The 26,291-nt window shown below is 50.9% G+C and overlaps 1 protein-coding gene across 1 annotated transcript in view; it reads right to left on the minus strand.

The window, feature by feature from the left end:
- Positions 1–12,567: 12,567 nt before the first annotated feature.
- OPRD1 (opioid receptor delta 1) overlaps positions 12,568–26,291 on the minus strand; it is a 38,879-nt gene continuing 25,155 nt past the window's right edge. Inside the window, exons 2-3 of the mRNA XM_024125424.1 lie at positions 15,576–15,925; positions 12,568–13,109 (exon numbers count right to left, since the gene is read on the minus strand). Of these exons, the coding sequence (XP_023981192.1) occupies positions 12,568–13,109; positions 15,576–15,925 (892 nt within the window). The remainder of the gene's footprint in view (positions 13,110–15,575; positions 15,926–26,291) is intronic.

The following is a 26,291-nucleotide window of genomic DNA, read 5'->3' on the forward strand; positions in this document are numbered from 1 at the left end:
TTGTTCATCTCTGTTTGTTTGTTCTTTAATTCTTCTAGGTCTTTGTTAAACACTTCTTGCATCTTCTCCATCTTTGCCTCCATTCTTTTTCCGAGGTCCTGGATCATCTTCACTATCATTATTCTGAATTCTTTTTCTGGAAGTTTGCCTATCTCCACTTCATTTAGTTGTTTTTCTGGGGTTTTATCTTATTCCTTCATCTTATACATAGCCCTCTGCCTTTTCATCTTGTCTATCTTTCTGTGAATGTGGTTTTCCTTCCACAGGCTGCAGGATTGTAGTTCTTCTAGCTTCTGCTGTCTGCCCTCTTGTGGATGAGGCTATCTGAAGTTCATGTATTTTACTTTTGCCAATTTTACGGACACATATGACCTTGTGAACACAAGGCCATGGTCCTTCCTAGGGCCTATGCAAGTGTGAGGCCTTGACTGACAAATAAACCCCATGGTGAGTCCACTCCTAGGCCTGGTGGGGTCAAGTATGAAGTGCCCATGGGAGATCTGGGAATTCTGGAGCCAGAGCAGGATATGGGTTCATGTCTCCCAGCCAATCCCCTCCACTCCCAACCCCACTCCCGCGCCTCACAGGCAGGCTTTCACCCAGATCTTCCAGAGCTTCCTACCTGGAACTAAGCCCATACTCAACGTACCTTCTGTGTGGCCACATACTAACAGTTAGGTTGCTCCAGCCAGGACTGCTCAGGGATCCTCTGTTCCATCAGTCGAATCCTCCTTTGCTTTCCAGGCTCGGAGGTCCAAGCCCATAAGCCCCAGGAAGCCTTTTCGGCCTGCCCTTGCCTCCCCAGACAGTGCCAGCACTGTGATTGGCACCGAGGCCTTTGGTCAGTACAGAGTTGTTGTCTGAGTGCCTGCAGTGCGGTCAGTCGGATATCACCCACGTGTGGTCAGTCTAGATGGGCACATCCTAAGCCCCTCCTCTTGCAGCCAGGCTGGGGCATGGATGGCGGGAGACAGAGAGAGAGAGGACTCAGACCCAGAGACAACACCTCTGACATATGGGTCACTACCGTAACGGGGGGCTTACATCGTTTTGCAGGAATTTGGAATCAGCTCCTGCCCAGTGCAAGCTGGCTAAGACTGGTTGGGGACGCTGACCCTAAAACTGGGCCTGCACAGGTGTCTGATGAATGACCTTTTGACATCAGAGGGCCAAAAACTCCACCTCAGATCATGCTAAGCACCTCCGTTGTTGAACATGCATCCTATAAAGAAGCCACGTCACTCAGATACACCTGTGCAGAACCCTAATTACCTCACCCTTTCCCTACCGCCAACCACCTTTCTACACACGTAAGACCCTGCTTCTTTATCCCCCGCCCCTTGCCTTCGGGGAGGCAGATCTGAGATTTGTTCTCTTGTCTCCTCACTTGGCTGCCTCATGAATAAACCCTTTCTCTGCTGCAAACTTCGGCATCTCAGTGTCTGGTTTGCCATGTGTCAGGCAGACGAACCTGGATCGGTAACACCAGGTCTGCCTGACTCAAGGTGTCAGGCTGTCTTTGCTCAACCTCAGTATTGGACCGTCCGGGCTGAACCATCCCTTCCCACCCCTGACCCACATCTCCCTCTGCTCTCATTCTGGATTCTCCATCCACTCAGTACAGCCAGGATGGTGAAGAGAAGCTCAAAGGGGTCCCAGGGGCCCATGGGAGTGTAACAGCAAGGAAGGGGCCCTTTTGGAGCCCCACACTGTACAAGGAGAAAGACTGGACTTTCATCTGTTTATTCACTGCTTATCCTCAGTCTGAGCACAGATCCTGCCACACTGTGCACAAGAAATATTAGTTGAATGAATGAATTTGAGGCAGCAGCTCAGGGTAGGGGGACCTTCTTGGGTGGGGAAATCATCCCTCCAGGTTGACCTCATCCACCTCTGGGTGCTTCTCCTGGTCCTCTGGGGGTGGGGATCTGGGCTGGGTTTCCTACAGTTCTTTTTTTAAATATAAATTTATTTATTTTTTTTTGGCTGCATTTGGTCTTCGTTGCTGCGCACAGGCTTTCTCTAGTTGCAGGGGCTACTCTTCCTTGCCGTGCGCAGCTTCTCACTGCTGTGGCTTCTCGTTGTGGAGCACAGGGTTTAGACACGCGGGCTTCAGTAGTTGTGGCTCGCGGGTTCTAGAGTGCAGGCTCAGTAGTTGTGGCGCACAGGCTTAGTTGCTCCGCTGCATTGGCAGGCGGATTCTTAACCACTGCGCCACCAGGGAAGCCCCCTACAGTTCTTAGTAAATATTTTCAGCTTTGCTGTGTCTTCTTTCTCTTTCTCTCTGGAGCAACATCCTGACTATCAGAGGAAGCTGCTGTGTGAGTTTGGGCAAGTCACTTCCCCTCTCTGAGCCTCCAGCTCCTCATTTGTTAAAAATACTCACTTTCGGACTTCCCTGGTGGCGCAGTGGTTAAGAATCTGCCTGCCAATGCAGGGGACACGGGTTCGAGCCCTGGTCCGGGAAGATCCCACATGAAGCAGAGCAACTAAGCCCGTGCGCCGCAACTACTGAGCCTGTGCTCTAGAGCCCGTGAGCCACAACTACTGAGCCCACGTGCCACAACCACTGAAGCCCGTGCGTCTAGAGCCCGTGCTCTGCAACAAGAGAAGCCAGCACAATGAGAAGCCCGCATACTGCAACGAAGAGTAGCCCCCGCTCGCCACAACTAGAGAAAGCCTGCGTGCAGCAACGAAGACCCAATGCAGCCAAAAATAATAAATTAAGTAATTAAAAATTTTTTTTTAAAACTCACTTTCAAGGTTTTAAATTATTCAATTGAAATATTTATTATGACTTTTCATGTGCCAGGCACTGCATAAGGCCCATGGATTTAAAGACTAAAGGAGGTAATAGCTTTAAAGGACAGCAGTGCCTGACACATAAAGGGTGGTCAGTCAGTTATAGTTCTCCATGCTCACCCAGTATCTCCCAACAGAATGCCTCCCTCATTTAAGACCTTCTTTCAGAAACCAGTTCCAGTCCACAATTTCCAGGGATGAGGAGAAGTCTGGGCCAGTGGATGTGCTGTGGACAACAGAACAGGAGAAAGGAATAGGAACCAAATAAGGGTGCTAATGCCAGGCATGGCCAGTAGGTGGCAGCAGCGTCCGTGAAATGAGTTTGTCCTCCCGCAGCCTCTCCTAAATTTCTCCCAGACCAGGCTGCATTCATACAGTGAACACATTAGTGTGAATAAGTGTGTGTCCTGGTGGGAGGTGTGTGTACAAAGAAGTGCGTGTGCATGTGTATGTCAACAATATGTGTACAGGTGCCAGGAGTGAGTCTGGGTGAGAGAACAGAACCTACCCAGCAGTGTGAAGGATTGTGGCAGGAGGAGGTTTGTGCACACAGTCAGGTATGTGTACGTGTGGCCTCCGGGTCAGTGTAGGTCTATTTGCATGTGGCTGTGTGGTGTGTATGGACTCCCCCTGAGCCCCAAGAGCAGGCTTTTAACCTTTTGGGTCCTGGAGCCCTGGGCACCCAATGAATCCCGTGGCAAAGCACATACTTGACACAGCGTGCATACCCCATTTCAGAGGGTTCTGGAATCACTGTGAACCCCCTGGGGGTTCCCCTGGGTAAGGGAGTACATCCAAATGTTAATAGAATGGAGAACTATGGATGACGTTTTGCCCCTTCTTTTCAGGCTTATTCTCAGTTTCTATAATGAGCATTTTATAATGACCATAAACATCACTGAAGAAAAAAACCCCTGTGTTCCCTTCCACCAGTCTTTCCTTCCCTCTTCTCCCAACCCCTTAGGAAGCAGCTGGGTTCCCCTATGTCTGGATGAGCTGTAGGGCCCAGCAGCTTGCTGAGAGAGGGCAGGTCTTGCTCAGCATGGGGGTGCTCTGATAGCAGCTGCAGGATACCCAGGCAGGGCCAACGGTCAGCACAGTGCAGTCAGAGAAGGCTTCCTGGAGGCAGTGGAAGCGGCACTGACTTGGAAGTGTGAAGAAGCTGGCACCTGACAGAAGTCTGCCCAGCCCGCCCCATTTCTCTGAGAACCGCCTGCCCTTGGGCTGGGCCTCAGCAGTCCCCTTCCTGTAGAAGGTCCCCCTCTCTCTCCAAGGGATTTTGAGGTGGCAGTGGGAAAGATTGAACTTAGACTCCCAGCATCCTCTATTGGGAAGGAGCACGAGAGGTCCTCTGGATTTTTCAGGCAACTGGAAGCTACTGAAGGTTAAGAGCAGAGTGTGTTTCCCCATTGTTACATGCACAGCTGTTGTCTTGTTGGGTCCTCAAGAGACTCCTGGCAGGTTAGTTAGTCATTGTTATCCAATTTTACAAAAGAGGAAAGTGATGCCCAAGTGGTCCTGCAGCTGTGCTTTTCCTCAGGGCAACTCCAGAGGTGAATTAAAAAATCTCTACGGTGCACATACTCACATAAACACCTAATGCTGGGGCACATGCTTCCCCCTCGCCACTGCCCTCCTCCCCCTCCCATCCCCGCCTCACCTTCAGAGCTGTCCTTCCCAGTCTCAGTGGGAGTTGGCTCTGGGCAGAGCTGCGCAGCCTCTGGGAGGTCTGGACTTGAGCCGCTCCCTGAGTAGAGTGAGGCCAAGCAGTCAAGGCCCCTCCCTACCCGCACCCCGCCCCCCGCAGCCCGGTAGCCCTGCCTCCACCGCTGCCCGCACAGTCTGCAGCTGGGGGTGGGGTGAGATCCCAGCCTGGGTCAGGGCACCCATCTGAGTTGGAGCTTTTCACCTTGACACAGCAGGGCCCAGGTGGGCAGCCCAAGGCTGGGGCTCCAAAGGGAGGTTGCCCCAGAGGGGAAGAGGGGCTCTGTGCCCTGGTCCTCTTAAGGACCCAGTCACACAGGGCGGGGAGGCACATCCTGGGCAGGAAGTTCCCGTTCCAGAGTTACTGAGTAACCATCAGGGCGAGGAGACTTGGGGCTTCTATGACCAAAGGCAGGGTCACGGGTAGGGCAGGTGGGAGGAGGGTGGAAGCGGGGAGGGAGGTTAGTGGGAGCCCCAAGAGGCGTGTGGGCAGGGCTCTGGAGGACAAGGGCCTTAGATTAGGGGTGGGCCACAGGGAAGAAGGAGGGGCCAGTCTAGAGGGGTGGGGGTGGGAGATGCTCTAGGAAGTGGCTACAGCTGCCTCGTGTGTCCGTCTCTCCCATCAGGTGGGGTTCTTAAGGACAGTGTAGCATCTCCCTCTGAGACAGGTCCTGAGGGTAGGGCTACACTCTCCACTCAGTGTGAGCGGGCAGGTCTATGTCATCCCCCAGACTGGGCCCCCCTCATGAGGGGACCACAGAAGGTGAGCAAAAGAAACAGCCAGAGATGTGGACACTGAGAATAGGGCTCACTTTATTGGGAAAACAGAAGGTTGGGTCCTTGGTCCCAAAATGGGACCTGGGAGAGGCAAAAGCCAGGTGTTTGAGTCAAGGTCATTTTGACATGCCTGCCTCTGTCACCCCCAAAGGGGGGCAGCTCCAATTACAAACACCCCCAGGGGGTCTCTGGTTTTTCCCAGTCTCTGGGCAAATGCCCAGGGGATTTTACCAATAGATGTCTGCTTCTGGGATCAAGGAACAGGAGGGAAATGTCTCTTTCTCTCCCAGGATGGCAGCACACTCAGAACCCATCAACTCCTGCCTCTGCCCCTCCATTGTGCAGAGGCCCAGAGAGGGACAGAGCCCTGCCCAGGGGCACACAGGCAGCAAGTAGAGGATGGAGAGTCAAACCCACATTCCCTGTCTCCTGGATCGGGACTCATTCCAAGAGGAGATTCTAGAAGATGAGCCCCATCAGATGGATGTCACCTGCACCAACACCCGCCAAGGGACTCCATCCCCATGACTCAAACATGCAAGCCAGAAGGCCCAGGCCAGTGCCACCCGGGGACCTTTCTTCCCTCCCAGGCTGTGTCCCGATCTCGGGTCCCTGGGCAGGCAGTCCCGGTGAGGACAAAAGGGGACAGCTATGTAGAAGGTACTTGGAGAGAAGACATCCTCTTGAAATTTGCTTCTCCGATGCATGCTGTACCCGCTCCTGAAACTCAAGGAGATGGTTAAAAAGAAAAGTTCTCTGCTCCTGACCCACCTACAGCACTTAGAGACGGGGGTCGGAGCAGGTATAAGGTGTCACGTTAGATGACATTAAAAAGCTCCATTTAGGGCTTCCCTGGTGGCGCAGTGGTTGAGAATCTGCCTGCTGATGCAGGGGATGCGGGTTCGTTCCCTGGTCCGGGAGGATCCCACATGCCGCGGAGCGGCTGGGCCATGGCCGCTGGGCCTGCGCGTCCGGAGCCTGTGCTCCGCAATGGGAGAGGCCACAGCAGTGAGAGGCCTGCGTACCACAAAAAAAAAAAAAAAAAGCTCCATTTATTGAGCACTTACTATGCACCAGGCATAGTGTTACCAAACCAGGTTCCTCTGCCTGACACTCCTTCATCCACTCCGTAGAATAACTGCCTTGCAGTGTCAGTTGCCGAGAACACTTGTGTGACCCAAACAGACAGGTCCTTCACTCATAGCCTCTTTGTAAATCTTCACAACTTCTTACCAGATAAGCGTTGTCATCCACGACGGAGGAAATGGGCTCAAAGAGTGAAGTGACTTTCCCAAAGTCACACAGCAAAGACATGGCAGGCAGTCAAAAAAAAATCACAGAACAAGCGGGTCTTCCAAGGCAGGGAGAAACTGGAAGGGAGAGCGACCTGCCAAAGTCACAGCAGTTTCTTGGACGGCTGGCCTGTGCCCCTGCTGCCAAGGTGATGAGGCACAGAGCCTGGCAGGAGGATGCTCAGTTCACACCTGTCAGCCGGACACAAGGGTCTCCCTAGTACCACCAGTGTAATCACAGAGTGTCCTCTTGGGAGCCAGGAGGAGGAAAGCTGAGGAAGTGCACTCGACAGACCCAAAACAGCATTCTAGCTGGCCCAGCCATGGACAAGCCGTGTAGCCTTGGGCAAGTCATTCCCTTCTCTGAGCCTCAGTTTCCTCATCTGTAAAATAGGGGTAATAATGCCTACTTCAAAGTAATGCTGCGAAGATGAAATGTTACTCCGTGTAAAGTGCCTAGAACAATGAAGGGCCCTGCATGCTGTATTACCTGTTATGCTTACACTGGCCTCGCACTGAGATCTGTGCCTGGGAAGAGCTGCGCACAGGTGGGGCTCATGAAGCTGGTGCTCATGGAGCCAGAACCAGAGCGACCCCCAAGCCTAGTGCTCCGCTCCATCAGGAGGCCCATCAGGAAGGCACTTCACCAGCCCCTCTCTGGCCCCCATTCTGAATTTCCAAGCTGCCCGCCACCAGAACCACACAGCCTGCTATTCTAGCCCCTGCTAGAGAGTCCTGACCCTCTCCTGTCACTCCCCCCAACACCCAGCACTATGTGCTCAGTGCCCAGAAATGACATAAAGACATGATGATGAAAATATAAATGATAAGAGAAAGGAGAGTGTGTGTGTGTGTGTGTGTGTGTGTGTGTGTGTGTGAGTGAGTGTGAATGCTGGTGCCAGGATCCGGGGGGATCACTTCCTAGGTGTTTTGGAGCCTCCAAGCTGGCTCCCAGCCTGGATCTGCAGTAGCTGCCAGGCGGGAAGGCACGCCGAGGCCAGGCTAAGGATCTGCTGCTGATGACAGAGGGGCTGGTCTGTGGGTGGAGGCCCAGCAGGGGCCCAGCCTGGACTGTTGTTCCTTGAAGTCCTCTCAGGACATAGTGACCCCTCTCCATCTTGGGAAACATTTCAAGTTCCAAGCCAAACAAACCTCCTCAGACAGCAGCCTCTGGCACCCCCATTATTATTACAGGATAACCCTGTATTGGGGGCCTACTATGTGCCAGGCAACATCTCTATCCTTCAGAGAGAGCGCTTGGAAGTGAACTGACTTGCCTAAGATCACATTGCTAGCAAGTGGCCAATAATCCGGCAAAATCAGGACACTTACTAGAAACTGAGAATCATATTAGAGACTCATTCCCTCATCTTAAATCTAGGAGGAAACGGAAGCTCAGAGAGGGCAAATCCCTTGCTGAGGTCACACAGCCAGCCGGTTAGCATCACAGCTGAGATTTGAATCCATTGCTGGGGCTTCCCAGGCCATGCAGAAGACTGAACTTGAGGGCTCTGGTTTACTCCCATCACCCTCCTGCCCTCCCCACCCAACCTCTCTTACATGACACTTGACATTATCCATCACTCTCTCCCCCTGGGAACGCCCTCCTCCGGTTTCCATGGCAGCACATTCTCCCCATCCTCCTCCTGCTTCTCTGGCAGCTTCTCACTCTCCATGGTGGCTCCTGAGCCGAAGATGCAGGGGGATCCCCAGTCTGGGTCCCCTATCTCTTCTCTTCATCACTACCCCTGAAAGCTCATCTCCTTTTCCGTCTAGGTCTCTAGCTCTGACCTTACACTGCAGCTCCACTTTTAAGTAATAGCGGCTACTTACCATGTGCTAAGAACTTATGTGCTGGGCCCTATACATACATTAATTCATTAAATCCTCACAACAATCCCATGAAGGAAGTCCATTCTACGGATGAGGAAACTGAGGCAAAGAGAGGGAAAGCCAAGATCTGACTCCAGCCTTAATTAACCACTGCTTCTATTACAAGAAGAGATATGAAATTGTAGGACATTTTTAAACCAGAGGCAAAAACTTTCCTCCCACCTCTTGAAAAGAGAGGAGTGGAAATTTTGGAAGAAATCAGACCTACTCCACCGCTTTGAGAGCTCTGTGATGATCTAGAACTACACTGTCAACTTGGAGCTTTAAAGTGCATCATGCACAATACACTTTGAAACGTGAAGATTTGGAGGGCTTCAGGAGGAACAAAAGTTCATGGAAAATTGCCCCTTTCCCTCAGATTTTTTTTTTTTTTTTTAGATGTTGGGGGTAGGAGTTTTATTAATTAATTTATTTATTTTGGCTGTGTTGGGTCTTCATTTCTGTGCGAGGGCTTTCTCTAGTTGTGGCAAGTGGGGGCCACTCTTCATCGTGCTGCGCGGGCCTCTCACTATCGCAGCCTCTCTTGTTGCAGAGCACAGGCTCCAGACGCGCAGGCTCAGCAGTTGTGGCTCACAGGCCTAGTTGCTCCGCGGCATGTGGGATCCTCCCAGACCAGGGCTCGAACCCGTGTCCCCTGCATTAGCAGGCAGATTCTCAACCACTGTGCCACCAGGGAAGCCCAGATTTTTCCATTTAAGTTTTAAGTCTTCAAAAACCTCATCCCAGGACGCCAGCTACTAAGGCTCTTCTACTTCAACAATGCCTGGAATTCACTGGAAACTTGGACCCTGGAGTTCCACTGACTTGAGTTCTGCCACCACCAACGAAGGGGCTCTGTGACTTAGGGGTAAGTGGCTTGACCTCTCTGAGCCTGACTTCTGTCTAAAATAAGGGCAACGCTGGGGCTTCCCTGGTGGCACAGTGGTTAAGAATCTGCCTGCCAATGCAGGGGACACGGGTTCAAGCCCCGGTCCGGAAGATCCCACATGCCGTGGAGCAACTAAGCCCGTGCGCCACAACTACCGAGCCTGCGCTGTAGAGCCCACGAGCCACAACTACTGAGCCCACGCACCGCATCCACTGAAGCCCGCACGCTCTAGAGCCCGTGCTCCACGACAAGAGAAACCACTGCAATGAGAAGCCCGCACACTGAAACGAAGAGTAGCCCCCGCTCGCCACAACTAGAGAAAGCCCGCCCGCAGCAACAAAGACCCAACACAGCCAAAAATAATAAATAAAAATAAAATAAAATAAAATAAGGGCAATACACTTGCCCCCCTGGGCTGTCATGAGGATCAGAGGGATAATGTATATCAAGCATGTGGCATGGGGCCTGGCACACAGAAGCATTCGGCTAAGCCCCACACTCTGGCTACACACAACTTCTTGGGTTTGCCAAGCACTTGAACATTTCCATGCTTTTGCACACGCTGTTCTCTCTTCTCGGTGGTCAACTCCTAGTCATCCTTGAAGGCCCTCTGACCCTTTCCACCTCTTCCAGAATTGCTACAAATATAGGTTTCAGTAAAAAGCTAGAAAAGGCACTTCCCTGTGACACCCCCACCCTCCCTGTCACGGAATGCATCACACTGAGATGCAAAGATCTGTTTATGCTTTTGTCTGAGCATGGGCTTGAACTTTCTGAGGGCAGGGCCGCATCTGACTCATTTCCGAGTCCCAGCGCCGAGTGTGCTCATGAAGTAGTCAGCCCCTGATGACTCCAAGACAAATTTATATATAAGAAATGGTAAAAAAACAAACAAACAAACAACAACAACAACAAAAAAACATGCAGATCTGTTACAGCCACAGGAAATGGCAGTGAGTGGATCCAGAGCAGCCTCGAGACAGGCCTGTCCTAGGAGGGGTTGAAGGGGACACAGTCTTTACATGGAGAAGAAACAGCCCTGGCTCCAATATCACCTCCTTCAGGAGTCTTCCCCGGTTCCTAAATTGTCCCCTTTCTATGACATCTCCACAAGGCACTAGCAGGAGGGGTCCCAAGTGATAACAAGTGTCCAGGAGTGTGTCCCCTGCCTTGCTGACACCCCTCCATTCAGACACAGAGATCTCTATAGTCCAAGGATCCATTTGGATGGTGAAGGTGGTCTAGGTGGGCTGGGACCCCAGGCCTTGGTAGTTTAGCAGCCTGGATCTGAGTGCTGGGCATGGTCCCACATCTTCCAGGGTCCTAGTAGAGCCATTTCCTGAGGGAAGGAAATTCCCAGGTCTGGGGCTTCCTGAGAAGGGGACTATGCTTTGCCCACTAAGGCCATCCCTACCCCTAATGTGTCCAAAGCCCACCTTGGTGCCTAAGTGCCAAAGCCCCTGAATGCTAGCTCAGCCCCTGCTGGAGTGACAGCCTCCCAGACAGCAGAAAGGCTTTTGTTCCAAGGAAATGACTGTCAAAGGGAGAAGAGGTATATCGTTTCTTTTTTTTTTTTTCTGTTTGAGACAAAGACGTCAATTTCATTCCATCTGTCCCAAAAAGGGAAGAAAATTAAATTTGTTTTTACAAAGATGTCAGCACACTGCTTCAGTAGGGATTCAGGGGTGTGTGACAGAGACAGTGCCGGGGAGAGAGGGGAGAGAGGTGGGGAGGTGGGGAGATGAAGCATGGGGGAGGCACAGGAAACAGGCCAGACCCTGATACTGGGGGGAAGCAAAGACCTGGCAGTGGCCGAATAAAATGCCAAACAAACAAAGAGAAAAACTTCTATGCCTAGCTCTGGTGGACCTCACCCTTTGCAGCTTGAAGGGGGCAGCTCAAGCAGGTGGGGGACCTGGGGACGCACACTGATGCTGGCACTGCAGTTATAAAAGTCTTCTTCCCCCCCAGTTCCTTCAAAGTCAGGTCCCAGGGAGGGGATGTGGTTCCAGTTCACTGGACATGTTGGGTGCAGCCAGATGTTGGGAGGAGGGAGAGAGGATTTCCTGGAGGTTCTTATCAAGGCGCCAGAGACTGAGAGAAGGAAAATTCCACCCTGGTGCTTCAGATGCCCCCACCCAGTCCCAGGTGCCATCTACATTCACGGAGCTCTAACTAGTGTGGACCTCTATCCTCCAGCACCTGGGCCAGAGAAGCCAGGGCCGTGGGGATCCCCAAAGCATCTGCCCTCCAGCTCGAGGACCTAACCTCGAAGCAGAAGCCCCCTCTCTCTGCCACCCCCACCAGCCCCTGGCACAGAGGCCAACTGGCAACTCTGGTTTTGGATCTGCAGGCCCTCCCTACTCCTTCCTGTTGGGACCCTACCCCATCTGAGGCGCTGTCCTGCTACCCTATCCTGGAGCCTCTGTCCTTGCTCCACTGTCTCATCCCAAGCCTCACAGGGACACAGTGCTGGAGACACTACTTCGATGCGGGGCATCCCTGCCCATTCCAGGGAAACGACTGTCAAGGAGAGAAAAGGTAGAGTGTTTCTCTCTATTTTATTTTCTCTTTGTTTATAAAGATGCCAAGTTGGACCTGGACCTCAGCAAGCCCCGCCTCTTTCTGGAACTCGGGGTTGGTACTCTACCGCAAATTGAGGCCCCATGCCCTGCACACAGGCCCTATCTCATGGCCCAGTCTGGAACTGTAGACGCAGCCTCGCTGTCCTGTCCTTCGACTCACCCCCAGAAGGGGCCCCTCCCCACCACACAGAGACTCAATCTTGAAGCTCAATTCCACCGTCCTCACCACTTCCCCTCCTTGGTCCTGGGCCCAGTCTCAGGCCAGACCCCAATTCCTGCAAGCCCAGCTGCAATTAGAACCCCTGGCTGTCTCGAGGTTAAGGCCCCGCCCCCCGCGCGGGGGCCCCCGTTTAGCCGCCCAATCCTAGAGCAACAGGTCCCACTCCCCTAGGCTCGCTAGCTTCCCCAGCCCAACCCAAAGTCTTTGACCTTGAGCTCAGCCTAGAGGCACCGCCCCACCATCCTCCCCCCGCCCCGCCACCCGCCTTCCCCAGACCAGAGGTCCACCCCACTGCAGGGGCCCCATCTCCAGACCAGAGGCTCCCTTCCGCCCCACTCCGCGTCGTGGGCCCCGCCCCCATTAGAACTCGGCATGACCGCCGCCGGGTCACTCCGGAGGGGCGCGCGGCGGGCCGGCCTGGCGGGGTCAGGCGGCGGCGCCACCGCCGGGACCGTCGGACAGGGTGCAGGCGGTGACCCGATCGCGGGCCGTGGCTTCGCGGTTGCGGCCGAAGCTGCCGGGTTCCGGGCGGCCGCAGGGCGTGCGGCAGAGCTGGCGGAAGCAGCGCTTGAAGTTCTCGTCGAGGAAGGCGTAGAGCACGGGGTTGAGGCTGCTGTTGGCGTAACCGAGCGCGATGCACAGGTGCAGCGCGGCCACCACGAGCGGGTCGCGGCGGTCGATGTCCACCAGCGTCCAGACGATGACGAAGATGTGGATGGGGGCCCAGCACACCACGAAGGCGCCCACCACCACTAGCACCATGCGCGTGATGCGCCGCAGACTGCGGTCCTTCTCCTTGGAGCCAGAGAGCAGGCGCACGCTGCGCAGGCGCAGCAGCATGAGGCCGTAGCAGACGGTGATGACGAGGATGGGCACAACGAAGGCGAAGAGGAACACGCAGATCTTGGTCACCGTGTCCCAGTACCAGCTGGGGCTGGGGAACTGGAGCATGCACACCACTGCCCCGTCTGGGCCGGGGAAACAAGGAAAGACTGGGTGAGGGGCTCGTGGGCCTGAGGACCTTGTCTCCCTGCTCGCCCACCCTTCTCGGCTTAGTCAAGCCCCACTCCCTCCTCCTGGCCTTAACTCAAGGTGATTCTTCTACCCGGAATGTCCTCCATCACTTCTGCACTTGGTGAACTCCTACTCATCCTTCAAGACCTCAGCAGGATTGGCCCTAACCTAGGAGGTCTGCTTTCTATATTCTCTCCCAGTCCCTTTATCAGCCTCTGTGTACATGGGCAGCAGTGATATAATGATAATGATATAATTTAGCCCAAGCCCACTAAATGACAGTCATTATGATAACTGAAAATGCCCCACACATTTCCAAAGTAGCTCCAATGGGGAAAATATTGCTAGGATTGACTTAGAGAGCATGAGTTAAGAGCAGGACTCAGGCCCTGCTGTGTGATGTGGCCTTGGGCAAGTTATTGAACCTCTACCAGAGCTCCCATAAAATGGGACTAACAACAGTACCTAAACTCATAGGGTTGTTGTGAGGATTAAATGGGCCATGGCATGGAAAGCATTTAGCACAGTGGGGTTCAAGCACTTGGTGCACTCACAGGGCCGAGAAGCAGAAATGTGTGGGAGTCCGGGGGTCAGAGCTAGGGCCAAGGAGGCAGATATCAGCTTAATGTCAAGAACTTTCTGACTGCCACACTTGTCCAAAGATAAGAGGGGCACCCAGGATGGAATGAGCTCCCTGTTCCGGGAGTGTGGGCTTGGGCTGGATGAGCACCTCAGGGGATGTTATGGGATTCAGATACAGGGCTGAGGCTGGCCCAGGGGACTTCCAGGACCTCTTGGGATTCTGGAATCTGAGGACCCACCCAGTGGACTTGGAGCCTGAGAGTTGTAAGAAAAGGGCTGGGATCCACAGACAGATTGGGTCCACAGGACATCAGGCTGGCAGGACCCCCACCAATGACTGAACCCAAGGACTTCATTGTACAGATGGCAGAAGCAGGCGCAAAGAGGAACAGCACTTGTCCAAGGTCACACAGCAAGTGGCTTACAGAACTGAGTGCCAATGACACACACTGGGGGAGTGTATGTGTATGTGTAAGAGAATGTGTGTGTTGGGGGGTTGGGGATGAGGGGGCCCATCTGGCCTGGCCCCAGGAGGGCTGCAGTTAATGGCCTGTAAACTGAAGGCTGACAGTGAGGAATGGGGCCCAGCTGGTGAGTCAAGTCTAATCACACAGAGACTATATAAGGCACCAGGAGCTCTACCCTTGTGAGAGTGGAGAGTGGCCGAGAAACCTCCCACCAAGCCTGTTCCCTCTCCTACCACAACACAGACCTTCACCCCAGCAGCCAAAAGGAGCAACAGATATGGGGGCAGGAATCTTGGGTTCTAGGCCAGATTCTACCAAATGTGTGGCTATGTGACCCTAAGTAAACCACCTGACCTCTCTGATTCTGTTTTCTTTCAGTCCTATGGAAGTAGGAGTCCCTGCCTTGTCTATCTCACAGGCTTAATCATTCTGATAGCTGCTACTTATTGGGCCTTGACAATGAGCCAGGCCTTGTCCTAAGTCTTTTACACATATAACCTCCTTTAATCTTTTCAACACTCCATGATACAGTGTGGCTCAGATAGGTTAGTGACCAGTGTCTTTGGCACCCTGCTAAACTACTTTTCCCACTTAAATCAAGTAGGGGTCATGTGACCAGCCATCACTAGGAAGAGATGCGCCCTGACATTTAAAAGTGGTTGTGCTTTCTCACCACTCCCATATTCATCTGCTGGCCAGATGCCAGCACACTGCATCCAAAACCATCATTTGGAGCCTGGATCCCTGAATGACTGTGTGGAATAGAGCCCCTCCTCCGCTTACTCACATTGGATTGTGATGTGAGTGAGAAACTTCTACTGTGTTAAGCCTTGGAGCTTTGGAGATTGTTACAGAAGCCATCCTGACTGATACAGGTGGTTACTGTACTAATTACCATTTTACTCTGAGAAAACGCACCTGTCATTCTGTGCAGCCCATTCTCTAGGCCTTGCTTTGGTCATCTGGGTCAACGGGGTGGAAGGGAATTTGGGATGGGATTGCAGATCTTGTGGCCCGCACTGCTCACTGGTCAGTGACACCCTCACCCCACCGGCTATCCATCCATCTCCCTAAAGGTCAGTCATCCACACATCTAGCCATCTGTAATCCCATTTATAAACTTCCTTTGGCCAGCTCCCCATATGACCACTGACCAGTCATTCATCCTCACAACACTCCACCATTCACATTCCCATTGGTTGACTATTCAGTCCCACTGGCCAGCCATCCACACTTTCATTGATCAGCAATCCATACTTCCATTGGTGAGCCACTTACACCCACCCTGGTAAGTGGCCTGCAAACCCACGGAGGCCCGTGAGCTGCCTCCTGTGGTCAGTGACCTGTACCAAGGCTCCCTCCCTCACTCACCCCGGGGGCGGGTCACGGCCATGACCATGATGGGTACACCAACACCCGAGGCCAGGACCCAGATGCAGATGTTGATCAGCTTGGCCTTGGCAGGTGTGCGTAAGTCCAGGGCCTTGACAGGGTGGCAGACGGCAATGTAGCGGTCGACACTCATCATGGTGAGCGTGAAGATGCTGGTGAACATATTGTAGTAGTCGATGGAGAGCACAACCTTGCAGAGCAGTTCCCCAAAGGGCCACGTCTCCATCAGGTACTTGGCACTCTGGAAGGGCAGTGTGCTGGTGGCCAGTGCATCTGCCAAGGCCAGGTTGAAGATGTAGATGTTGGTGGCCGTCTTCATCTTAGTGTACCTTAAAAGGAAGTGCATTTGTAATTTTTCCATTTCAAAGATTTCAGTTTCACATGAAACTCAGGGAGGGGAAATGACTTGCCAAAGGTCACACAAAAGGTCAGGGGCAGAAGTGGGACTAGAACCCTGAACTATCTGATTCAGCATCACTCCTTTCCACTATAACAGATGCAAAAGGAGTTCTCTGGCAGGGGGTAACTTTGGCAGGAGGTATTGGAGGAAAAACCCTTATCTTCCCAGGGGTTCTAAGCAATATGGTTAAAGATAAAGCTGGGCTCCAGAGGAAAACAAGTCTAGGTCCTAATTCTGCCTCTACTATTTATTAGCTGAGTGACTCTAGACTAGTAACTGGAATTCTCTAAGCCTCAGTGTCCATAACTGTAAAAAAAAGGGTGATACTTTTACCAACCTCATAGGGTTGTTATAAAGTTTAATGAGATGATATAGCATTTAGCACTGAGCTCAAAGCATGGTAAGTGCTCAGTATGTGATAGCTGTTATTATTCTTCATATATAAGAATGAAGCTGGAGGCTAGACCAGAGTGACCTGACCCTCTGGCCTCTGCCACTGACCTGGCCTTTTGGAATATGACTAGCCAGCTCCGAGGAAGCCAGGGCAAACTGGCTGGGGCCTTAGACTACCTGGGTATTCTCCATGGTAGACCAGGGCTCCCAGTCTATCGTCCCATCCAGACCATCTTATCCCCAGGTCGCTGGACTCACCCAGCTGTGGGGAAGGGGAGCAGGTGATAGAGTCACACATCTGACCCAGGGCATGAGCCCAGGTGTCCAAGCCAGATGTCTGCAACAAGCTGGGCACCCAGAGTTCTGCAACGTCCCTCCATGCTCTATGCTGCCGCCCAGCTGCCTGCACTACAGCTGACCCCTTGTCAGGCCAACATTTATAGTCACAACGCCTCTGTACCAGGGCCTGGGCTGGGCACCGGATAGCCTGGAGGAGGCTAAATACACTGAAATAGACCATCCCCATGCAGTGTGATCATCACAGAAACACACGCACACTGAGGCAGGGGTAAGGATGCCTTTCATGCCCCTGGAATGATCTGAGAAACCCAGGGAAGGGTTGCATGAGCAACTCCTCAAATTTCAGAGCAGGAAGAGCCCTGAGAGATTGAGGGGAAGTGATTTTACTACCGTGTGGCCCAAGGACTCCCAAAGGAATTACCAGAAGAGCCTGTGAGAAGTGCAAATTCTTGGACCCCACCCCAGACCTTCTCAATATTTTTCTTTGGAGGCGGGACCATGCACAGCATGTGGGATCTTTGCTCCCCGACCAGGGATCGAACCCATGCCCCCCGCATTGGAAGCGCAGAGTCTTAACCACTGGATCACCAGGGAAGTCCCCTTCTCAATCTTAATCTCTGGAATTCAGGCCCGGGAATCTTCATCTTTAACAAGACACCACACACACACACACACACACACACACACACACACACACACACACACACAAAGACACGATTCTCACGGAGTTTAGTTTGAGAAACAGTATGTAGCCTAAAGCCCACACGGGGGAGAGACGGGAAACTGACCCAAGGTCACAGAGCGACAGCGGCAGAACCAAGGTGAGAACTTGGACCTCCCGGCTCCCAGACAGTGCTCTCTCCACCCTCCACCAAGGGTGGAAGCACGCTGTGTGCCTCTACTCCTCCGGCCCAGAATCCCCCTGACACCATGCCGAGCCTGGGGCACCCAGGATGAGCACACCCAGTGTGTTTTGAATGACTGACCGAACTGATATCAGCTAAGGCTGTTCCTTCATGAAGTGACTGATTTTTTGGGTTAAAAAAAAAAATTGACTCCTTCATGTCCTCCAGGGCCAGCATCTGTCCCACTCCCTCCCAAAATAACTATCTGCCCTGGGCTGCAGAGGCAAAAAGTTTTGCTCGGAGACAGCAGAATTGCAAGTCTCGGGAAGTCTGCCTTCAGCGGGTGCAGGAACAGCTGTGTGGGAGGCCGCCTCAATCCCGCAGCTGACTTGTCTAATTTCACTTCTTTTACGCAGAACAATCAGAGGCTGTTCTTTGCCTGCTATTTTGATTTGGGAAGGATCCTTCAACTCCCAGAGGGGGCTGGAACGCTGGGAAGTGGGTGATGAAACTGCTGTAGCTGGTCCAGGCAGGGCTGAGGCACAGCCGACTCTGGCACGCGGGGCCCCAGCAGAGGGAGAGGGAGGCCTCTCGACTCCCACGTCTCACCGGCTGTCAAGCCCCGTCCTCCGCACCTCCTCAGACAAATCCTGCCACTCTCTGGCTCTCAGCCCCGTAGGGGCTCCCCGAAGTTCCTCCACATTCCACAAACTGGCCCTGACCACCTCTTGGGTCTCAGCTCCCAGAACCTTCCCCCTGCTGGATGTGCCCCCCACGCCCCCTCCCCGCCTCTCTGCTATTCCTTGCACCCATCAAGCCCATCCCACCGCAGGGCCTCCAGACTGCTGCTCGCTCAGCCTGGAACCCTCATCCTCCAAATTATGCCTGGCTTGTTCCTTCACTTAATTCAGGACCCTATTCAAATATCTCCTCCTCAGAGACGCTGCCCTGCCCTCTCTATCTTTATTTTATTTATTTATTTATTTATTTTTTTGCGGTACGCGGGCCTCTCACTGTGTGGCCTCTCCCGTTGCGGAGCACAGGCTCCGGACGCGCAGGCTCAGCGGCCATGGCTCACGGGCCCAGCCGCTCCGCGGCATGTGGGATCTTCCCGGACCGGGGCACGAACCCGTGTCCCCTGCATCGGCAGGCGGACTCTCAACCACTGCGCCACCAGGGAAGCCCCCTGCCCTCTCTTCCCTCTCTTTACGCTGCTTCATCCTTCTTCACAGCACGAACCACCAGCTGACTTTATCTTCTTTTCTCTCCCTTTGTCTCTCTCGCCCACGTAAGCTCCCTGAAGGCAGGGCACTTTGCCCATCTCGTTCCCTGCTGTATCATCAGGCCTACTAATGGTACCTGGCAAATAGCAGGCTCTCAACAGCCATTTGTGGTACAGATGTCTTACTCCAAGCCTCCTCAGTTCTCACGGGAACCATCACAGCAGGCTCCCTGCCCCACACTTCATCCTCCACATGAAAAGGTAGATTTTCGCAGGCAGATTCGACTCTACTGCTTACAATCCTTCCATGGCTCCCCACTGCCATCTGGATAAAAACCAAACTCCTCACACTGGCATTCCATCTGGGTAGCCTCCTTTCCCACTGTGCCTGCCCATCACATCCAGCCACATCTGTGGTTCCCTCAGATGCTCGTTCATTCTAGCAAGCCCTCCCTCCTCAGAGACAGCCACTGTGATGGTCTGGCAGGAATCCTTCCAACCCGCATATATGTGGTTTCTGCCAGTGTAATACAATTACCTAGTGTTATAGTACTATAATGAAAACACTTGCCCCTCTGCCCTACCCCATCCTCACTTCTCTGTCCTGCTCACCAGAGGCAACCACTTTTAATGTTTTAAATTATTTTTCTAGTGATTGTCTCCATAATTCTAAATAATATGCTTAAATGTCTATTTCTTGATGTATCTATTTTAGACAGTATCTGTTGAAGTTTGTATTCGGTTAAGCCAGGCTATGCAGCAGTAACAGACAATCCCAAAATCTCAGTGGCTTAACACACAAAAAAGCTTTATTTCTTACCCTTGCAGAATCCATCCAGTGTCTCCAGCACAACCATATTCCATGAGGCAATCCCAGCCTGCTTCCATCTTGTGCCTCTGCTATCTTAACCCAAGGCCTCTTTGGTCACCACAGAGGGAGAAGCGACAGCCACAGGGTCATCTAAGCTTCATTCTAGCTGCAAGACAGTACTTTCACCTGAAGCTGACTGACCAGAACTAGTTATATGGCCCCACCCAATTGCAAGGGGCTGAGAAGTAAGTAGTCTTTCATGTGCCCAGAAGGAGGGAGAACCAAATATTAGTGAACACTACTAAGATCCTCCACAACTCTCTAATATAGTAGATGAGGATTAACTCTCTTACACTACACAACTTCCTCTCTCCATCCTCCCAATATAGTTCTACCACAATTTAAAATTTTTTAGGGCTTCCCTGGTGGCGCAGTGGTTGAGAGTCCGCCTGCAGATGCAGGGGACACGGGTTCGTGCCCTGGTCTGGGAAGATCCCACATGCCGGGGAGCGGCTGGGCCCGTGAGCCTTGGCCGCTGAGCCTGTGCTCCGCAACGGGAGAGGCCACAACAGTGAGAGGCCCGCGTACTGCCAAAAAAAAAAAAAAAAAAAAATTTTAGCTAAATTGATATTCAAGGTTTACTTTTTTTCAGGGTTTATATATATTTTTTTTCTTTTAAGCTTTTTTTTTTTAATTTTTATTTTAGGCTGTGTTGGGTCTTCGTTGCAGTGCGCAGGCTTTCTCTAGTTGCGGCGAGGGAGGGCTGCTCTTCATTGCGGTGCGCAGGCTTCTCGTTGTAGTGGCTTCTCTTGTTGTGGAGCACGGGCTGTAGGCGTGCGGGCTGCAGTAGTTGTGGCTCACGGGCTCAGTAGTTGTGGCTCGCAGGCTCTAGAGCGCAGGTTCAGTAGTTGTGGTGCACAGGCTTAGTTGCTCTGCAGCATGTGGGATCTTCCCCGACCAGGGCTTGAACCCATGTCCCCTGCATTGACAGGCGGATTCTTAACCACTAAGCCACCAGGGAAGCCCCACAGGGTTTACATTCTTATGACTTTGTAGATACTGTCCACTGAGCCAAATGGTATACTATAGTTACATTTATTTTCTAGTACTGATTTTTATTTTTCCTGGAGTTAATAATTGCCTCTTTTTTTCATTTGCTTAGTTCTGGGTACATATCGATAAATCTCTTCAAACACTCCAGCAGATCCATAAAATGCCTTTTCCATGCAGTCACATAATCTATCAGTTCCTTTTGTTTTTCTAGTGAATCCACTTCCTGGAGCTTCCCTCCTCCCCTTTCAATCTGAGACTGGTTGCTTTCTAGACAAGCTGCACACCTGTTTCCTGGGTTACAAGTCTTTTTATCTTGGTTTATACCCTTATTTTAGTGGAGCATATCCTCTAGTCACTTCCTAAGAAAGGGCACATGGGAAGTAAAAATATTACACCCTTGCATGTCTGAAAATGTCTTTCTTCTCTCCTCACTTCTGATTTCATTCATTCTACATAAAAGAGTAGATTGGAAATCATTTTCCCTCAGAAAATTGAAGGCATGGCTCCCTCATCTTCTAGTTTCTAGTGCTGTCACTGAGGTATCTGAAACAATTCTGATTCCTGATGTTTTGTATGTAATCTGTCCTCCCCACCCCTGAAACTTTTAGGACCTTCTTTTTATTCCCAGTATTCTGACATTTGTGATGATGTGCCTTAGGATGGCTCTTTTTCATTTTTATTAGGTCCTCTCAGTCTGAGGTTTATGCCCTTCAGTATACAATGTCCTCTCATCATTTCTTTGATCACTTCCTCCCCTCTGCTTTCTCTGGAATCCCTGGACAATCTGGTAGTCAGATATCGGGTCCCCTGGATTGATCATCTAATTTTCTTATCTTTTTTATTTTCCATCTTTTTGGTACATCTTCTGGGAAATTTCCTTTTCATTACCTCTCAACCTTTCTACTGACTTTTTTAAACTTTGTTTTGTCTCTCACGTTTTATTTTCCCAGTGCACTTTCTTCTCTTATTGTTCCTTTTTATATAGCATTTATAGCATCTTATTTCATGGATATAATATCTTCTCTACTCTCTCTGAGGATACTAATAATTTTTGTTTTGTATTTTTTTCTGCTCTCTGCATTGTCTATCTGCTTCAAACATTTTTCTTTATTTGTCTGCTTTCCCTCTTTTATCCTGGAGACTTCCTTCAAATATCCGGTGAGGTGGGCTTCCCTGGTGGCGCAGTGGTTGAGAGTCTGCCTGCTAATGCAGGGAACACGGGTTCGAGCCCTGGTCTGGGAGGATCCCACATGCCACGGAGCGTCTAGGCCCGTGAGCCACAACTACTGAGCCTGCGCGTCTGGAGCCTGTGCTCCGCAACAAGAGAGGCCGCGATAGTGAGAGGCCCGCGCACCGCGATGAAGAGTGGCCCCCGCTTGCCACAACTAGAGAAAGCCCTCGCACAGAAACGAAGACCCAACACAGCAAAAATAAATAAATTAATTAATAAACTCCTACCCCCAGTACTGCCAAAAAAAAAAAAAAAAAAAAATTTTAGCTAAATTGATATTCAAGGTTTACTTTTTTTCAGGGTTTATATATATTTTTTTTCTTTTAAGCTTTTTTTTTTTAATTTTTATTTTAGGCTGTGTTGGGTCTTCGTTGCAGTGCGCAGGCTTTCTCTAGTTGCGGCGAGGGAGGGCTGCTCTTCATTGCGGTGCGCAGGCTTCTCGTTGTAGTGGCTTCTCTTGTTGTGGAGCACGGGCTGTAGGCGTGCGGGCTGCAGTAGTTGTGGCTCACGGGCTCAGTAGTTGTGGCTCGCAGGCTCTAGAGCGCAGGTTCAGTAGTTGTGGTGCACAGGCTTAGTTGCTCTGCAGCATGTGGGATCTTCCCCGACCAGGGCTTGAACCCATGTCCCCTGCATTGACAGGCGGATTCTTAACCACTAAGCCACCAGGGAAGCCCCACAGGGTTTACATTCTTATGACTTTGTAGATACTGTCCACTGAGCCAAATGGTATACTATAGTTACATTTATTTTCTAGTACTGATTTTTATTTTTCCTGGAGTTAATAATTGCCTCTTTTTTTCATTTGCTTAGTTCTGGGTACATATCGATAAATCTCTTCAAACACTCCAGCAGATCCATAAAATGCCTTTTCCATGCAGTCACATAATCTATCAGTTCCTTTTGTTTTTCTAGTGAATCCACTTCCTGGAGCTTCCCTCCTCCCCTTTCAATCTGAGACTGGTTGCTTTCTAGACAAGCTGCACACCTGTTTCCTGGGTTACAAGTCTTTTTATCTTGGTTTATACCCTTATTTTAGTGGAGCATATCCTCTAGTCACTTCCTAAGAAAGGGCACATGGGAAGTAAAAATATTACACCCTTGCATGTCTGAAAATGTCTTTCTTCTCTCCTCACTTCTGATTTCATTCATTCTACATAAAAGAGTAGATTGGAAATCATTTTCCCTCAGAAAATTGAAGGCATGGCTCCCTCATCTTCTAGTTTCTAGTGCTGTCACTGAGGTATCTGAAACGATTCTGATTCCTGATGTTTTGTATGTAATCTGTCCTCCCCACCCCTGAAACTTTTAGGACCTTCTTTTTATTCCCAGTATTCTGACATTTGTGATGATGTGCCTTAGGATGGCTCTTTTTCATTTTTATTAGGTCCTCTCAGTCTGAGGTTTATGCCCTTCAGTATACAATGTCCTCTCATCATTTCTTTGATCACTTCCTCCCCTCTGCTTTCTCTGGAATCCCTGGACAATCTGGTAGTCAGATATCGGGTCCCCTGGATTGATCATCTAATTTTCTTATCTTTTTTATTTTCCATCTTTTTGGTACATCTTCTGGGAAATTTCCTTTTCATTACCTCTCAACCTTTCTACTGACTTTTTTAAACTTTGTTTTGTCTCTCACGTTTTATTTTCCCAGTGCACTTTCTTCTCTTATTGTTCCTTTTTATATAGCATTTATAGCATCTTATTTCATGGATATAATATCTTCTCTACTCTCTCTGAGGATACTAATAATTTTTGTTTTGTATTTTTTTCTGCTCTCTGCATTGTCTATCTGCTTCAAACATTTTTCTTTATTTGTCTGCTTTCCCTCTTTTATCCTGGAGACTTCCTTCAAATATCCGGTGAGGTGGGCTTCCCTGGTGGCGCAGTGGTTGAGAGTCTGCCTGCTAATGCAGGGAACACGGGTTCGAGCCCTGGTCTGGGAGGATCCCACATGCCACGGAGCGTCTAGGCCCGTGAGCCACAACTACTGAGCCTGCGCGTCTGGAGCCTGTGCTCCGCAACAAGAGAGGCCGCGATAGTGAGAGGCCCGCGCACCGCGATGAAGAGTGGCCCCCCCTTGCCACAACTAGAGAAAGCCCTCGCACAGAAACGAAGACCCAACACAGCCAAAATACATAAATAAATTAATTTTTAAAAAAATCCGGTGATATGTGACTATAAAGTGTTGGTCTTTGAGTGAAGCACTAATTAACTAATTGATAGCTCTTGGGGTGGGGGGCTGTCAACTGGTGTGCTTCATTCTACGGGGATTGAATGAAGATCTGGCTTTTACACTAGGAACATTTAAATATCAGTGTCTGTAGTCTCTTCTTTGGGGCCTTCAGAAGAGAATCCTCCCATTTCCTGCCTGGGGAGCACACTTCTGGCTGTCAGGATTCTGGTAGCAGAGCTGGAAAAGGGGTCTGGGAAACCTCCATTTTTTCCTTTGGTATCTCACTCTGACCCTTTCTGTGTCTACTGGTCCCAAGTTCAGTTCCTCCAGGTTAACTTCTCCAAGGAAAAAACCCTGACCTCCTGCAGAGCGGAGGGGTGGCCACCTGGCTGTGCAGGGTACAAGGGATGGGGGACTAAGGGTCTCACTGCTCTCTGTATAGGTAATCAATTCCCTGCCCCTGTTTTCAGCCCCACATCTCACCCCTTCTTAGCCTGTTCCTCCTTTTTGAATTGCTTTTCATCATCCAAATATGCGTTGCCATACCTTAAAGAACATAAACTGAGACACAAGAGGTGAAGTGATTTTGCCCAAGGTCACATGGCCATTAAGTGGCAGAGCTGGTATTTAACTCAGGAAGTCTAGTGCCAACACCTGGTAATGACTTTGCTATTCTGCCCCTCCATGCTTGTTACCTTCCTTCCTCCTCCACTTCCTTCCTCCCCCACATTCCAAAAAGTCAAGGAATGTGAGCTTATTATAAGCTGAGGTTTGTTCACTCATCCAACAGGTATTAATCAAGCAGCTGGTATGTGCCAGGCACTGAGTAACGGATATAGGAGTAAAGATGACAGTCTGACTTCTTGAAATTTATGGTCTCAAGGAGGGGGCAGACACTGAACAAATTGCTGCACTTTTTAGGCAGGGGAGTGATGTGGTTTGATTTATGTATGTTTCTCAAAAGATCATTCTGACTACTGTGTGGAGGCTAGTTGTAGGGCAGAGCAAGAATGGGTGAGAGAATGAATTTCCTAGGAAGATAAATTATTTATTTCCCCACATCTCAAAATCCTACTGTTGGTCTCTAATTCCTTTTTTTTTTTTTTCCTATTTCAAAAAGTTGTAGGGCTTCCCTGGTGGCGCAGTGGTTGAGAGTCCGCCTGCCGATGCAGGGGACACGGGTTCGTGCCCCGGTCCGGGAAGATCCCACATGCCGCGGAGCGGCTGGGCCCGTGAGCCATGGCCGCTGAGCCTGCGCGTCCGGAGCCTGTGCTCCACAACGGGAGAGGCCACACAGTGAGAGGCCCGCGTACCGCAAAAAAAAAAAAAAAAAAGTTGTAGATATGACATTGGACCCTTATATTATACCATATTTTAAAATTAACTCAAAATGGATATAAGACCTAAATGTAAGAGCTAAAACAATAAAACTCTTAGAAGAAAACATAGAGGGAAAGTTTCGTGACACTGGATTTGGCAGTGACTTCTGGGATATGATACCAAAAGCACAGGCAACAAAAGAAAAAATAGATAAAGTGGACTACATCAAAAGTCAAAGCTTTTGGGGCTTCCCTGGTGGTGCAGTGGTTAAGAATCCACCTGCCAAGGCAGGGGAAATGGGTTCGAGCCCTGGTCCAGGAAGATCCCACATGCCACGGAGCAACTAAGCCCATGCGCCACAACTACTGAGCCTGCGCTCTAGGGCCCGCGAGCCACAACTACTGAGCCCGCATGCCACAACTACTGAAGCCCATGCGCCTAGAGCCCATGATCCGCAACAAGAAAAGCCACCGCAATGAGAAGCCTGCACACCTCAACGAAGAGTAGCCCCCACTCGCTGCAACCAGAGAAAAGCCATGCGCAGCAACAAAGACGCAACGCAGCCAAAAAATAAAATAAAATAAAATAATAAAATAAATAAATTTATTAAAATAAAAAAGTCAAAGCTCTTATGCATCAAAGGACACTATCAACAGAGTGAAAAGGCCATCCACAGAATGGGAGAAAATATTTGCAAATCACATATCTGATAAGGGGTTAATATCCAGAATATATAAAGAACTCCTACAGGGGCTTCCCTGGTGGTGCAGTGGTTGCGCGTCCGCCTGCCGATGCAAGGGAACCGGGTTCGCGCCCCGGTCTGGGAGGATCCCACATGCCGCGGAGCGGCTGGGCCCGCGAGCCATGGCCGCTGGGCCTGCGCGTCCGGAGCCTGTGCTCCGCAACGGGAGAGGCCACAACAGAGGGAGGCCCGCATACCACAAAAA

Source organism: Physeter macrocephalus, chromosome 3 (genome assembly GCF_002837175.3).
Source record: "Physeter macrocephalus isolate SW-GA chromosome 3, ASM283717v5, whole genome shotgun sequence".
NCBI classification, from domain to species: domain Eukaryota; kingdom Metazoa; phylum Chordata; class Mammalia; order Artiodactyla; family Physeteridae; genus Physeter; species Physeter macrocephalus.